The 13,085-nt window shown below is 54.2% G+C and overlaps 5 protein-coding genes across 5 annotated transcripts; 1 reads left to right on the top strand and 4 right to left on the bottom strand.

Annotated features, from left to right (window-relative positions):
- Nucleotides 1-1,417: 1,417 nt before the first annotated feature.
- On the bottom strand, nt 1,418-1,817 carry LY79DRAFT_223662 (uncharacterized protein). Its single transcript, XM_060551627.1, has one exon. The coding sequence runs from the start codon at nt 1,720-1,722 to the stop codon at nt 1,495-1,497; it is 228 nt and encodes a 75-aa protein (XP_060413665.1). The 5' UTR covers nt 1,723-1,817; the 3' UTR covers nt 1,418-1,494.
- A 695-nt stretch (nt 1,818-2,512) lies between these two features.
- LY79DRAFT_670095 (uncharacterized protein) lies at nt 2,513-3,503 on the bottom strand (the record flags this gene model as incomplete). The annotated part of the gene is made up of 3 exons (XM_060563735.1): nt 2,513-2,527; nt 2,595-3,085; nt 3,155-3,503. The coding sequence occupies 3 exons, from the start codon at nt 3,501-3,503 to the stop codon at nt 2,513-2,515; spliced, it is 855 nt and encodes a 284-aa protein (XP_060413664.1).
- A 1,888-nt stretch (nt 3,504-5,391) lies between these two features.
- Nucleotides 5,392-6,432, bottom strand: LY79DRAFT_555249 (uncharacterized protein). The gene has a single exon (XM_060557916.1). It carries the CDS (start codon nt 6,314-6,316, stop codon nt 5,792-5,794), a length of 525 nt encoding a protein of 174 aa, XP_060413663.1. The 5' UTR covers nt 6,317-6,432; the 3' UTR covers nt 5,392-5,791.
- A 471-nt stretch (nt 6,433-6,903) lies between these two features.
- LY79DRAFT_223566 (uncharacterized protein) lies at nt 6,904-7,475 on the top strand. The gene has a single exon (XM_060551626.1). The coding sequence runs from the start codon at nt 7,007-7,009 to the stop codon at nt 7,325-7,327; it is 321 nt and encodes a 106-aa protein (XP_060413662.1). The 5' UTR covers nt 6,904-7,006; the 3' UTR covers nt 7,328-7,475.
- A 954-nt stretch (nt 7,476-8,429) lies between these two features.
- LY79DRAFT_555244 (uncharacterized protein) lies at nt 8,430-9,637 on the bottom strand. The gene is made up of 2 exons (XM_060557915.1): nt 8,982-9,637; nt 8,430-8,905 (listed from the first exon to the last, which is right to left on the bottom strand). Exons 1-2 carry the CDS (start codon nt 9,255-9,257, stop codon nt 8,699-8,701), a joined length of 483 nt encoding a protein of 160 aa, XP_060413661.1. The 5' UTR covers nt 9,258-9,637; the 3' UTR covers nt 8,430-8,698.
- Nucleotides 9,638-13,085: the final 3,448 nt, after the last annotated feature.

The following is a 13,085-nucleotide window of genomic DNA, read 5'->3' as shown; positions in this document are numbered from 1 at the left end:
TCGCGCGGACAAAACAGCTGGGTCGAGCCGACGGCCTCACGAGGATAAACCATGCCCGCATGTCCACTGTTATAACAGTCACATATCGGCCTCTCCTGGTGCCGACCCGGTCTTCTGGAATTTTCATCGTGAGGCCATTATGTCATTCTCTAAGGGAAAAGGAGGGGCGAGCAGGGGAGAAAAGCACACACCAACCCAGCAAGACCCAAAATAAAACAAAATAAAGGCGATAATGAAGTACCGGCGCGATTTCCACATCTCGACTCCGCCGCCCTGCCTGCTGCTACTGCGACTACCGAGGCCCAGCCCCAAACCTGCGGTCCAACCCGCATATGATGGGGATCTTTTTCGAGGAAGAAACAAACAAAAAAAGCCAATGAATGGGCCGGCGAGGGACGTGTGACCTGGACGAGATTTCTGTCGGCGGCCATGAAACAGTTTGCCAGTTTGCTATTGAGCTCACCCCGTCGCACCACCGAGCCCAACCCCCCTCTCTTATCAGAGACTGGGTTTGGGCCAAGATGAGGATGGATAGGGCCGTCATCAGGGTCCCTCCGCGGCACCCAACCTCCCTTTCACTGCTTGTGCACACACACACACACACACACACACACACACGCGCCGCTCGCTGATCCGGAAGTTCCTTTCGAAGGGGGCTGGAGGTGCAAATCCAACCTTTCCGATGCGATACCGCTAGAGGTGAAATGGCTCCGAGAGGCCAAAGAACCCTAGAATCCTCCCGCCGCGTCAAAGGCTGGGCGTCTTTCTCAAGTGATGCTACTGGGTAGGGCTCCGGCTAGTGGGGGTCTCTAGAGGCTGGCCCAATCCGGTGGGCTAGCTGGTTGGTCAGTCGACCACACATACTATTGTAGGGTAGGTATACAAGTCTCTCGCAACGGCAAACAGCCATGTACGTACATGTACATGTGCTATACACCATTGCCACAGGTAGCGTACAAGTATTACACTACTCCGTACACATACACGTATACAAACAAAAGACAAAAGTGAAGGTTGCCGAAGGAATGATCGTCAGGGGGGCCTTGGACATGACACACACCTGTTCCCCGTTTTACATTCCCCAGCGCACCCACTCTGCGCGGCCAAGCAAACCACTTGAGACTCTAAAACCCCTTTCACCCCCTCTCCAACTCCCACGTGCGCTCGGAGGCAAAAAGAAAAAGAAAAAAGAGAAACCGCAAAGTAAGGCTGGTTTTCTTGTCTTGCGGCCAAGATGTATTCTGTCGAGTGTAAGGCTTTCCTCGCTGAAGGCTACCAGGAGATTGGCGATGGGATTTCCACACCAGTCAATCAATCGTGGGAGAGGTCATGTGACCTGACACATGGCCACTTCCCCGGGGAAGCACGTTGTCGGTCGGCGCTCGGAGACGGCGCTCGAGGGGGAACGGCACTAGACTCGGCTGTCGGAGTGGTGTCTACGGCAAGTTCACGGCTCGTCTGTCAACTCATCACAGAGTCGCCGCAGCAAGTCAACTATTCAATGTAATCTGAGAGCAGTCTTATTATGACGTTATTGAATTCTCGATTACTACGCTTACTTCCTTTGAGTAAATCGAACAAACGCTTATCAGAGGGGGAAAAATCCAGCACAGCAGCCTCCAGCACTTCATCTCCCAAAGAAAGGCAAGGTATAAAACGCGCCCAGGCTCGCAGACACACTTCCAAAATAAAAATAAAGGCCGATGTTGCTCTCGCGCACATCTCACAGGGGCTCGCCGAACGAGACGAGCAATGTTATCCAACAGTAATATTTTGAATAATTGCCCAGTTGTAAAATCCGCCGGTGAGGCCCCTCGCCCACCACATAAAGGTGAGGGACCATGTACTACTATACACACAAGATAGGTGAGGGGGCAGGGCGTGAAATACCATACTCCGTTGCGACTCTCCCATCAAATGTCGTTAAATAAAAAGGGGTATTCCCAATCGCCGCCGTTGTTGTTTTTTTGTATAGAGAAAAACATCTCGGCCGGCCAAGCCCTCCAGTGAAAGGGACCCATAGAAGCGAAGATACCCAGCGGGTGTGTTTGGCGGGCCGGGGACATTTTTTGTGATTGTACGTGGAGTCTGGTGTGGTATGGTATGATGCGATATGCGTAGTTGGCGATGCGATTGGGTGAGGGGTAGGTTATCCCGTCTCGAAACAGGTCATCCTCCCGTTGGTGATATCCAATAGTTGTTCTAAAATGGAGTGCAAAAAGGAGTGGACGGCGTAGAGGGGGTTTCTGAGGCCGACGGCGGATTTTAGGTCCCATAGACAAATAGAGATGAATCCAGCGCAAATCCATATCATAATTCCGAGATATGTTCCCTACACCATGATACATATGAAATCCGACGACACTGGTCGCTTTCGGAAGACGCCCCCGAGTGAGCCAGCGCCGGGAGATTTGAACACCTTTAAACGCCATCGATGCCAGAATGTTGAAAACTAAAGTTAGTAGCCAGAGGCTAAGTCGTTCGTCGTCATGGACGTGAGGGAAGTGCTCGCTCATGCATTGGTAACCTATCAAGGGGATACCCGGATTAGCCTCATGATCGTCCCATCATTCATCTCAAGTCAAAAAACTTACCCGGAGAATCTTCCGCGAGTAATCTTGGTTGTCAGCAATGCTGCCGTCACTCATGCGTCGATGAGCCAGAGTGGGATCCATGCGGGAGTCGCTCATGGACATGCCGCTGCTGCTAGGGGGCTTCGAGCCGCCGATAAAGGCATTGACGGCAGCGTTGCGGCGGTGCTCCTCCTCGATCTCAGCATTGCGTCTCCGACGAATGAAGAAGAAGGCGCCGCCAACAATGGCAGCAATGACGACGACGCCGACGACGACGCCAGCGGCGATGCCGGCGGTGTTGCTGCCGCCCTTCTTCGAGTCACCAGTAGCGGTTGGTGTTGGCGATACAGTAGGGGTCTCAATGATGGTCTCGACGGCACCACCAGACGACGATGTGGGCTTGCTAGCAGCTGATGAAGTGGTAGGCGCAGGCTGTTCGTTAGGCACCACGAGCTTGATACCAGTGTTGAAAACGGAGAAGTACAAGGCACCGTTATTGTCCACGCCACCGCCTGTAAATAGGTTAATACTGGCTCGATCGGCGAATCTCAAGGGGTTAATCAAGTTAGGTCAAGACATACATGCTTCGGCAGGGTAGAACGGGCAGGGGAAGTTGCACTTGGCGTCGTCGACAACGGCTTCTGTTGGGGGGTAGGAGTCACCGCAGTAGCAGTCCTCGCCGTTCAGTGCCATGACGTTCTTCTTTTGGACGTCCGTGCATTCAATGTTGCAAGATCCACTGCTGATGCCCTGTTTAGTGGCGTACTTTTGCCATGATGTGGCATTCTGGTTGTAGCAGCCGTGAGAGGTGAGGGCAGATGGTAAAGGAAGCGTGCTGGGCTTCTGAACGCCCTTGGCGGAGCTGGTCGCTGACTGGGCAGAGGCGTAGCCCAATGCCATGACGGCCAGAGCAGCTACCGAGTTTTTCATTTTTGCGGTAATAAGTAAAAAAACGACTGGCGTCGAGGGTATAATGAGTGTGTGAAATTAAGATCGAATGGGAAAGGCGGGTGTCGAGTCGGGTCGATTCTCGTGGGAGTTGCCGATTTAGACACGTCGCGAAGGTTCCCGAGTTCCAACCGGATCCGAAGGGACGATGATGCACACACAAAGTTGGTGCGGTTTCCGTCGTTTACCGGTATTTCCAGATCTTTCAAAGCCCAAGCAGCGTCGTCGAAAACCCAAGCCGTTCGATTGGTAATTGCCGGTCGATCGAGTGGCGATACGGTCGGTCGATGGTTGATGAGCGTGTTTGTCGGATGGTTGTCAGGTCGTGCGGGAAACAAGGCGAGTCCTAATGAATGTGTGGGCGCGCAACAACAGCCGCGTAGGTTTCCTATCTCTTTCTCTCTCTCGTGCTGAGCTTGTTTGTAATCAAGCGTCTTGTGCGTTGTCTCCTTGGAAATCCTCTCTCTTGCTGGAAAGGGAAAAGAAAAAAGAGGATATCACGGAGAAAATGGCATCGAGGGAGAGGGTGAATGAGCAAGGGAAAGGAGAACCTTGGCGAGATTGAAGATGAGTAACAAGGCGATGGAAGAGGGACAGACTTTGGGGGAGGGGGGGGGAGGAAATGAACGAGTGACAGTGGGTGGAATTGGAGGGAACGGCTTGTTTTGTTGAAAAGAGGGAAACGAGCACGGAGTGGGTTGAGATGAGGAGAAAAAGCGAAATTACGAGCCCACTTTGCGGCATCCCGGGGGTCGTGGGAGGGTGTGTGTCAAGAAGACGCACCCCCTTTCCTTGCTCTCCCTCTCTCTTTCCCTCTCTTCGACGGCACCCACTCCCCCATGCATGCACACGCACACTTGTTCGGAATTAGGTCACCCGTTCTCTCTCTCACACACACACTCACACATACACAAATTATCTCTCCCTCTCTCTCACTTCCTGCATCAGCTCTGCTTGTGGATGCAAAATAACAGGCGGGCGTGGCACAACCAGTCCCTGAGGGGACCTCCTTGGCTACGTATCTCAGTTGGATAAGCAGTCCGTCCATACGAGGAGCTAAGGGGACGCACAATTAGGGCGGGCCAGATCAGGCTAGGCCCGACACTCGAGGCAGAAAAACGGCTTCCCGTCCTCCCATCTGGCGTGTACGTATATGTGAGTTATGGTGAGTGTGCATAACTCTCTCCAGACTCTGTACATAGTAGAGCCTACTTGAGAAGAAAGGTCCCTGCCGTCCACCACTACTCTCCTGGGAAGAGGCGAACTCGTGCTGGGAAAAGCCTCGGGAAGTGCGCTGGGCCCAGCGAGCGTAGCAAGCATCGGTATCAGCCAAGGGGCTCCCTGGCGTCACTCAAAGCCCCGGCGAGGCAGTCTTGGAGGAAAGCTGATGACGGTCCAATGGCAGCGTGCCGCGCCTGGCGACAGGACGGATTCCACTGGGTGGCATGCCTCAATCTGCTGTCCCACGTCGATGTCGATTGGATATCTCTGCGGTCGCGCGACAGGGGTTCGCGTTTGGGGTCTTCCTAGTCGAGGATCCAGGAACAAGAATTACTATTATCATCGGGGGCGCAGTTGACCACGCAGATCATGAGCAGTATCGGAATGATTGGCGGTATAGGATATCGTCTGAGAGCCCATGGCAGTGAAAGCTAGATAGTTCATGTTAGTAGTAGAGGCTGGTCTGGAGGCAAACCCCCTAATAGGATAGATCATCCCTTGTACGCGCTATCGCAATCAATCCGCTACGTACCTCTACTACCCGTGTACCGTACACACGCCCACCACTCTCCACGAAGTAATACCTACTACTAGTGCACCACGAGGTATCCGTAGAGTGATCAGATCCACTTTCCAATTAAATCTTTCACCAATGCAACACACCACCGCCAACTTTTTTTGGCCGCCGCCGCCCTGCAGAGGATATCGCGCGGGCCCTTCATAAATCGGGATTTGTGCATAAAAGAGGGGAGGCAAGGAAAGGGGGAGGCGGTGAATAACTTGACACACACCCGCTACATTGTCGTCGCTATGTACCACCCCCTCCAGACTTGTGAAATGGGGGAAGAGGCAGGCTGACGCTGGCCATCCAAACTGACAGCGCACCAGATTGTGAAACCCTCTTTTCACGGCGGCGAGAGACAGACAGAGAGAAATAGCTGTTTCCATTCGACGCGGACATCCGATCCGCCGCTGTTGCTCAACCGTTGTCGGTTGGCCCATACCATACGGTCAGTCTCCCAGTGGGCATTGTATTCGTCGGGCGTTTATCATTCAGCTGCCACGCGCGAACCTGTAACGGCGGCAAATCCTTTCCCCCTCGTCGACGAGGATTCCCTTACCTCCTCTCTCTCTATCCTGCGACGACTTGGACGACTTGTCGCCGGGACTCCAGGGACTGTGTGTCTGACACTGATTGTCAGGGTGTCACGCGCATGGGCGCCCGCATGGAGCTGGCTAGCATTCAATGGTAAGGGCGGGTACCTACAGAGAGAGACGGTACAGCAAATACGCTGTACCGTACGCGTCGGCAGCCAGGTACTCGCCCGGTTGTGCGACGTGATGGTATTGGAGGGAGGGGGGGGCAGGAGGACGACGCCTGCGCACCGGCGTCCGTTGCACCTTTCCTTGCCGCCGGTGCCACGATTACATGACAGGATGAACCTGATCAGCCTTCGCTCTTCGCTCGGCCGTGCCATTTCCTCCCAGTGCCCCTTGCCTTCTTTTGGCAACGTTTCTTTCCTTCTTCGTCTCGATTTGTTGCGAGCTCGCGGACCGGCTGGGCGTGCGTGCATGCAGCCCAACTATATGGGATACTGAACGAACGAACGGACGGACAGGCGGCCTACGGATGACTCCTTCCCGTCTGATTGACTGTTCGGACGGACCCTTTTTTTTTTTTTTTTTTTGTCTTTGTGTCCCGCTTGGATCCTCCCCCCAACGGCACAGCAATTTGCAGCATGTCACCTTCAATAATCGGATGACAGTGGGCGATGACGGGTGCTTGAACGAACGTTTGAGGGAGACGAGAGAGGAGGGTTATGGCCGATTCGATGCTGCTGCTGGTGTTTCTGATGATCATCGATGGACAGCAAGAAGTCTCGAAGCCGGTGGTTCCCTCGAACGATGAACTTGCGAAAACGAAACCCGCCTAGAATCAAGTGGCCGCCTCGAAGTCGCAGATTGAAACGTGAAACGAAAAGGGCTAGACGGTGGTGGAAGGTCCCTTCGCCTTCTACTTTTCTTCGTCTTCGTCCTGGCTTCGGCAACACCGTTCATTACGAGTGCTGCTTTCTTTTACTACCCAACGCCCACCGGCACCTCTTAGACCGAGGCGCCAAAATGAACACCGCTGAGGCGCATTGCACGTTGTCAGCTCGCTACACCTGAGAGCCAGGCGTAATATCCTGCTGTGCTGTGCATGAGAAACCAGGTCGTTCGGGCTGTGATGCTGAACCAAGAGTGATTGGTCACATTGCCTTGCGATGCGATGCCTGCCTCTCAGAATCACCACTCCTACCTTGATAGGCAGTCTATTTGTTGCTGCGTGCACGCAGGGCGCGAAAAGAAGCAAGGAGGAGGCGGCGAAATTGGTCAATGGGGATGGTGACACTCCCTGGCTGGTTCCCCCAAGGGTGTGGGCAGCATGTGGGCAGGCAGGATACGAGGCTGGGCGGCCGGGCCAACAGGCTCAGAAAAGGCTTGCAGCATGCCAGTTCGTCGTCCTTGATGCCAAGGTTGCCTGTGCGTCTAACCCGCCCCAAAAAGAGTATGCAGAGCACTGTACGACTTGTCAACACGGGTAGACAGGTGGCTTGCATTGGCCTCTAGTCTTGGTTTCCCAATCCTCCTTCCAGTACGAGGGGGCATGATCAGGAGCGGAATCACACCCAAGCGAACTATAACACGATGGCGAGATGGAGAAAAAGCAGAAATAAAGACAAAAGGACAAGGCAGGAAATGAGGATTCATCACCCCAGCAAATAGTGTTCGCCCCCGCCCGAGAAGTAGCCCAAAGGAGAAATCGTGCCATTCCTCGGCATCATAGGCAGGTCAAATGCTAGAACAACAGCTTGCTGCCACTGCTCTCCTTAGTGTCCATCAATTCCCGCGTCTTTGGGGGCCCGTTTGGGGGTCTGAGCAGCTTGCTTGATGCCAACTGACAGAGCCTGTTGATTGAACGCGCATATCCCGTTCCGCAGGAGAAGAGAGGGAGAGAGAAAGAGGAGCCGCCAAATAGAGAAGCTTGTCCCTAGTTGCATCCGCAAGCCTGGGTATCCCATGCATGTGCTGCTGGGGATGGCCCCAGGTTGCATTGCCTTTCGCGCTTGGGGGTTCATGTTGCTCCCCTTCCCCCCCAAAGCACAGCCTCATTGTTCAATTGAGAAGGGCTGCGTCATGTTGCTGTTGGCCGCTGGGCATCCTGCAGGCGAGAGAGGAGGGAGTTTGCTTGCCGATGATGATTTCTCGCCCCCCCCAAGAGTCTGTCTGAGTGCGCTGTTCTATGTCTAGCAAGGGGACGGGATGGGACGGGGACCGAGCATGGGTCGAGCCGGGTTCTATTTCCATCTATTCATCCATCCAACAGACACTATCGAAGCCCAGACGGTTTGCCGAGAGGTTGGCGAGGAGCGAAAAGGAGATGATGTTGGATATCTCAGCCCGAAGCCACCGGCATACCTGAGTAAGCAAGCCATTTACCACCGTGGGATGGGACAAGAAAAACCCGGTACCTCCGATTGTTAGAAATTGATCGACATTGGTGTGCCCGAGTCGAGAGAGTACATTCTTCGAGAACACCGACTAGTCAGTTCGTTGCATAAGGGAAGGGGTCATATGTTGGGCGGCTGTGACTATTCTTGGCAGAGAAGAGAGGCGTGTTCACCAACGATAAGCCCCCCCCCCCCTCTCCGGTGGCTTCGCTCTTTTTCAGGTAGGGGAACGGGGAGGCAGGCGCCAGCAGAGAACAACCGCCTGCCTGTCACAGCACCAGGGAGCGGGAACATGGCATCGCGAGCCGTGTCTTCAGTGTCCGACAGGTGGCAGGCATACAGTACCCCCTAACTTACCTCACTAAAGATAGGTTGGAGGCCCCCTGGAGCACTTCGCACTAATTAATTAGCCACGTCCTCCCTGCCCTGGCCGTGAAATCGCTCTGCGTCTGTCTTCTCAAAGCCTCACCATCGCCAATCTCTCTCCCCGCCCCTACATCTCGAACCTCTCGAGCGGGAAAAGCAATGCTCGAAGGCATTCCGATACAACGGACTCTCGGCGTCTATTGCTGGGTGAGGGTATCTACGGATACCCCGCAAAAAAGAAACGATGCCCTGCCGTCCGTCCGCATGCACGCACGCACGCACGCATCCGGCACTGCCGTGAAGGAAGTAAGTGCCTTGCAGCGTTCCAACCGGTCCCATCGGTCTTGATTAATACGAGCAAGGCACTGACTTATTGGCCCAGAAAACTCACTAGGCGAATAGGCTCCGGCCACAACAGCAGGTCAGCCCTCCCTCTCCCCCCCAACCACCCCGAGATGGCACTCGAGCACTCGACTCCGTTGATCGGCTTGCCGAGCTTCCTATCTCGAGTCGGTACCCGGCTCCCGGTTCCTCGTCCTCGCCTTGCCGTCTCCCGACCAAGGAAAGCGACCACCACCCGCCTGCCCACCCCGAAAGACCCCATCTCTTCCACTATCGGCTGCGACGCCATGCGGGAACTCTCACCCCTTCTGCACATGCTATGGCTGCCGTCTGTTCATTTCAAGAGTCCGAACCCCATCTTTCAAACGACTCGCTGCAGGGGCAATCCCATCTCCCCCTCAACCTGTGAGCCAGCCACGCAAACCCGCCGTAGTATGCGGCCTTCGATGTGGATGCTCTGGAGAAGGTCGAGTCATGGTCCAGCTGCTCAGCCGCCTGGAGCCCTTTGACCAGAGACTGGCAACTCCGTGAAAGGTCTAAACTACCCTGAGCTCGGTTACTCTTGTTATGGGGACCTACTATGTACCAACTCTTGACCCTTTAAGGAGAGCGCTGAACAGGCTCCGACCACGGTTCTTCGGAGCCGTCGAGATATTGACCGGGAGCCAACGACCCGTTTTTGAAGGGGGGGGGGGGGTTGGTTCTTATGTTCACGTCGCCTACTCAACGAGAACGAGGCCGCTACGTATGAAGGTCTTCTATCCCCCGCCCCTATGTACGGTGTGACCGTGCTGGCTTTTGATGGTCTCAACATCGCATTCCCTTCCAGTTGAAATGAGGATGGGTATCTCTTCATCTACTCCTGCTGGCCCTGCCGCAGATCCCGTCGGCTCCCTCACCCTAATTACGATTAGCCCGTCACCCCGTCCTCTCTCAAGGCCCGGGCCCGCCGCCCCGAAAATGGCGGCACGATATTGCCCTGCCCATCCATTCATTCATCCATCTGGAGGTTTCCAACCCGTCTAGTCTTACATCAGCATCATACTCCAGACGCCCGTGTGCACTTGAAGGGGCGAGTGGACGCCTTCTTCTCAGACAAACACTCTCGCTTGAATGCAGTCCCGTCAACAAACTTGAGACCAGTCTCAGACACTTTTAATTATGCGAGACTGCCACTGATGTTTACCTGTTTCCCGCGCAAGCATTCGTCCCCCAAGAAGCATCTCGAACCATACACGTCTTCCAGGAATGAAGCTGCCGTCTCAAGACATGGCTTTCTTCCGTGTCTTGGTAAATTCCCTCCCCCTTCCGCCAAAAAAAAATCTTTACATCAACAAGAAACCCATGACGCTTGCTCGACAGAAATAGAGAGCTGAAGCATGTCGGGCTGAGGGGAAATATGCGGCGAGACGGGGAAGCCGGCTTCGGATGCATCAGAGGCTGTCAGACGTCGCCACCACGATCCTTCACGTTGATTACCCAAATCCCGTTCGGCAGACGGCGTGAGCTACAAAGATCGAGTGCCATAGCCCTAAGACCTTGAACGCCTTCGGCAGCGGTTCGACGACGACGAACCACAAGGGGGAACGTCTAGGAAGACGTCCCATCGACAGGCCAAGCTGAAACCCAGACAACTCCCCCCAACGGCTTCTCCCTGTAAGCCGCACCGAAGCCCACGAGCCGCCTTGGGCCTTGGGCTTGGCGTACACACAAAGACTTGCCGCCCCGGGTATGACACGATCGACCAGCATTTCTCTACCGAGATGCTCGTCCAAATTCTAGATCCCGTCACTGGCAGGCTGTAGCAACCCCCCTTTTGCATGTATCGCAATTCTCTCGTTGACAGAAAGACAAGATAACCATCAACGGGGGAGGAGGAGGTGGAGTATTGACGAACACTACGCCTCTGCGGTTTCCTTGATACTGATAGCGTGTGTGTATGCGTGTGTGTGTGTGTATGCGTGTGTGTGTGTGTGTGTGTGTGTGTGTGTGTGTGTGTGTGTGTGACGACCGGCCGCTTCGGAATTCATCCAATCCCTCCGGTTTTGTTTTTCTCTTTCTTTTCCCGGTCTTCTGCGTGTGATCGATCGCCTCTTGTTAGTTCCTCAACTGGTCTGACCAACGCCGTTCTGCATCAAATTCAAACCAGACACAGGGCAAAAGGCCACCCCTCCCCCAGCTCAAATGCTCACATCCTTCTCCCCACAGTGAAATCGGGGAAGTGTTTCCGGCGCACATTACCTCGTACTCGCGGCTTAGCAGCACCGCTCCTCTGGGCCGCCCCCCTCGAAGGGCCGAAAGGGGTCTAGACCGTCTACTCCCGCCAACATCCCAGGCACGCATGCTCTTATTGTCTTATTGTCGCGTCATCCACCTAAATAGGGTAGCGGCCTCGAATGGGCGAGCTCTCCTGTTCATCTCTTCTCCGCCACGAGGTGCCGATGTACCGACGCTCCAGCTGTAGAAGGAGATAGGCATTCTGTGCCGCCTCCCATCGGATAGACTTTACTAACCTTTGGTTAGACCTCGACATCTCCCCCATCCCCCCTTCTAATAAGTTCTAGCCTACCCCATGCAGTGTAGTTTTTGATCCCGTATCTGGTGGTGCTGGTGTAAATCTTGACAGCGGCCACATGAGGCATCTCGATTATACCACACTCCCTGAAGGCGCCGGAAAGCTCCGTGGCCGCGCGTTCCTAGGGCTGCTAGGTCACCTCTCCTGAGGCGCCTTCTTTGCCTTAGCGAGGGGGCGTGTGGGAACTAGTGCCATGGTGTTTTCCGCCAGACCCGGTTGGCGCTAGGCGCCCATCAGGGGGGCCGTTTCTTTTCTCTTTCTCTCCTTCTTTCAGCTGCGAGAGTTTACGCCTGGTGGCATCAGGGATTAGGTAAAATTTTCTCCAATCTGCCCTTTAGTCGGCGGCTCTCGCCTTCCTTCCAACGGCCCGGCTAGGCGGTGATGAAAGACACCGTGCGTACGGTTGCGACACAACGGGTATCCGGAGCAAGGAGAGATGAAGACGGAGATAAATTAGGTTTCCATTTATCGAGATTCGGCATCCAGCTGGGCCTGGACGGACACGCCCGCTTGAGGGATTTTGTTCGGACAAGGAACAACGTACAAGTACAAGCCAGTCCCTCGTAGGGTCGGCAGCTACACTATGTTGGCTTTACTATACACACTATAAGGTAGAGAGGAAGGGAAACCGCTCGAACGAACGAGGAACAAAAGACAAAGGAGGATGGCCGTCTAGTCCCCCCCACTATTCTCGCCCTTGGCTAATCGGCGATTACCATGTGCTTCCTAAGCCCGACTCGGGGAATAATAACTGATGAATCGCATTGCACGACAGTCCAGCTGTACGACGATGATGGGATCACCCTTGGCTGCCTCGAGGTTTTTCGATTCGGTTAGCAAGCTGCGTAAAGCGCAACGCTATGGGTTGTCGTCTCTTTGCCTGGGTAACGGGCCCCTATTGGCGTGAGGTGGGACATGCTGGACTTCACAAAATCGATAGTGCGTAGTGGTGATGTATGTACGGAGTACATGTGCAAAACGAGTTTTACGCGCTTCTTCTGGAGACATACAGGACCTTCAAAGTAAACAAGCCATCGTAGCGACAACCATATCCCGGGCCGAAGCCCGGGGGAACAGGAGATGCCGGCTAAGATTACAGGAAGGCTAAACTGATATAACCTCTACAATATGTACAAATACCCTGGAAGAATTTCGGACGAGCAATCAAATCTTCTTGTTTTTGGTGGTGTCTGTACTTTCCTTACCTTATTCCCCAGCTTGCTTTTCACTTCCCAACGAGGAGGATTGAGCCGTTTCACTTTAACAAGAAACCGGGGAAAGACCTGAAAACGTGTCTGAATAATCAAATCCTGTGTGGTTCGAAACGACAAACTATCTCTCTGGAACAAATTAGTATATGAGCAGAGCCCGTGCGCACTGAAATTACCTCCCTGGTGGCTTTGGACTTCATCTTGACCATTGATTCCGCGTTCCAACTCACGTTGTCCTGTTACTCCCTCTGCTTTCAAATCGTCAACCAGAGTAAGAGCCAGAAATTGCTTTCCTCCCCACGTGACGCTTAGCTGTTGTGGTTGTGGGTGATAAGCCCGATACGCCTTGGCCCCTCTA

Source organism: Colletotrichum navitas, assembly GCF_030913465.1.
Source record: "Colletotrichum navitas strain CBS 125086 chromosome Unknown LY79scaffold_33, whole genome shotgun sequence".
Taxonomy (NCBI): Eukaryota; Fungi; Ascomycota; class Sordariomycetes; order Glomerellales; family Glomerellaceae; genus Colletotrichum; species Colletotrichum navitas.
Note: the sequence above shows the minus strand (reverse complement) of the source record. Positions and strands in the feature narration are given on the sequence as shown.

What these genes read in the sequence shown, in the direction of transcription:
- LY79DRAFT_555244 (XM_060557915.1), bottom strand. Translation starts at nt 9,257, where the DNA reads ATGTGCAGAAGGGGTGAGAGTTCCCGCATGGCGTCGCAGCCGATAGTG. An exon ending in CTATTCGCCTAGTGAGTTTT is followed by an intron (nt 8,906 to 8,981) that starts CTGGGCCAATAA and finishes CAAGGCACTTAC; the next exon opens with TTCCTTCACGGCAGTGCCGG.
- LY79DRAFT_223662 (XM_060551627.1), bottom strand. Translation starts at nt 1,722, where the DNA reads ATGTGCGCGAGAGCAACATCGGCCTTTATTTTTATTTTGGAAGTGTGT.
- LY79DRAFT_223566 (XM_060551626.1), top strand. Translation starts at nt 7,007, where the DNA reads ATGCGATGCCTGCCTCTCAGAATCACCACTCCTACCTTGATAGGCAGT.
- LY79DRAFT_555249 (XM_060557916.1), bottom strand. Translation starts at nt 6,316, where the DNA reads ATGCACGCACGCCCAGCCGGTCCGCGAGCTCGCAACAAATCGAGACGA.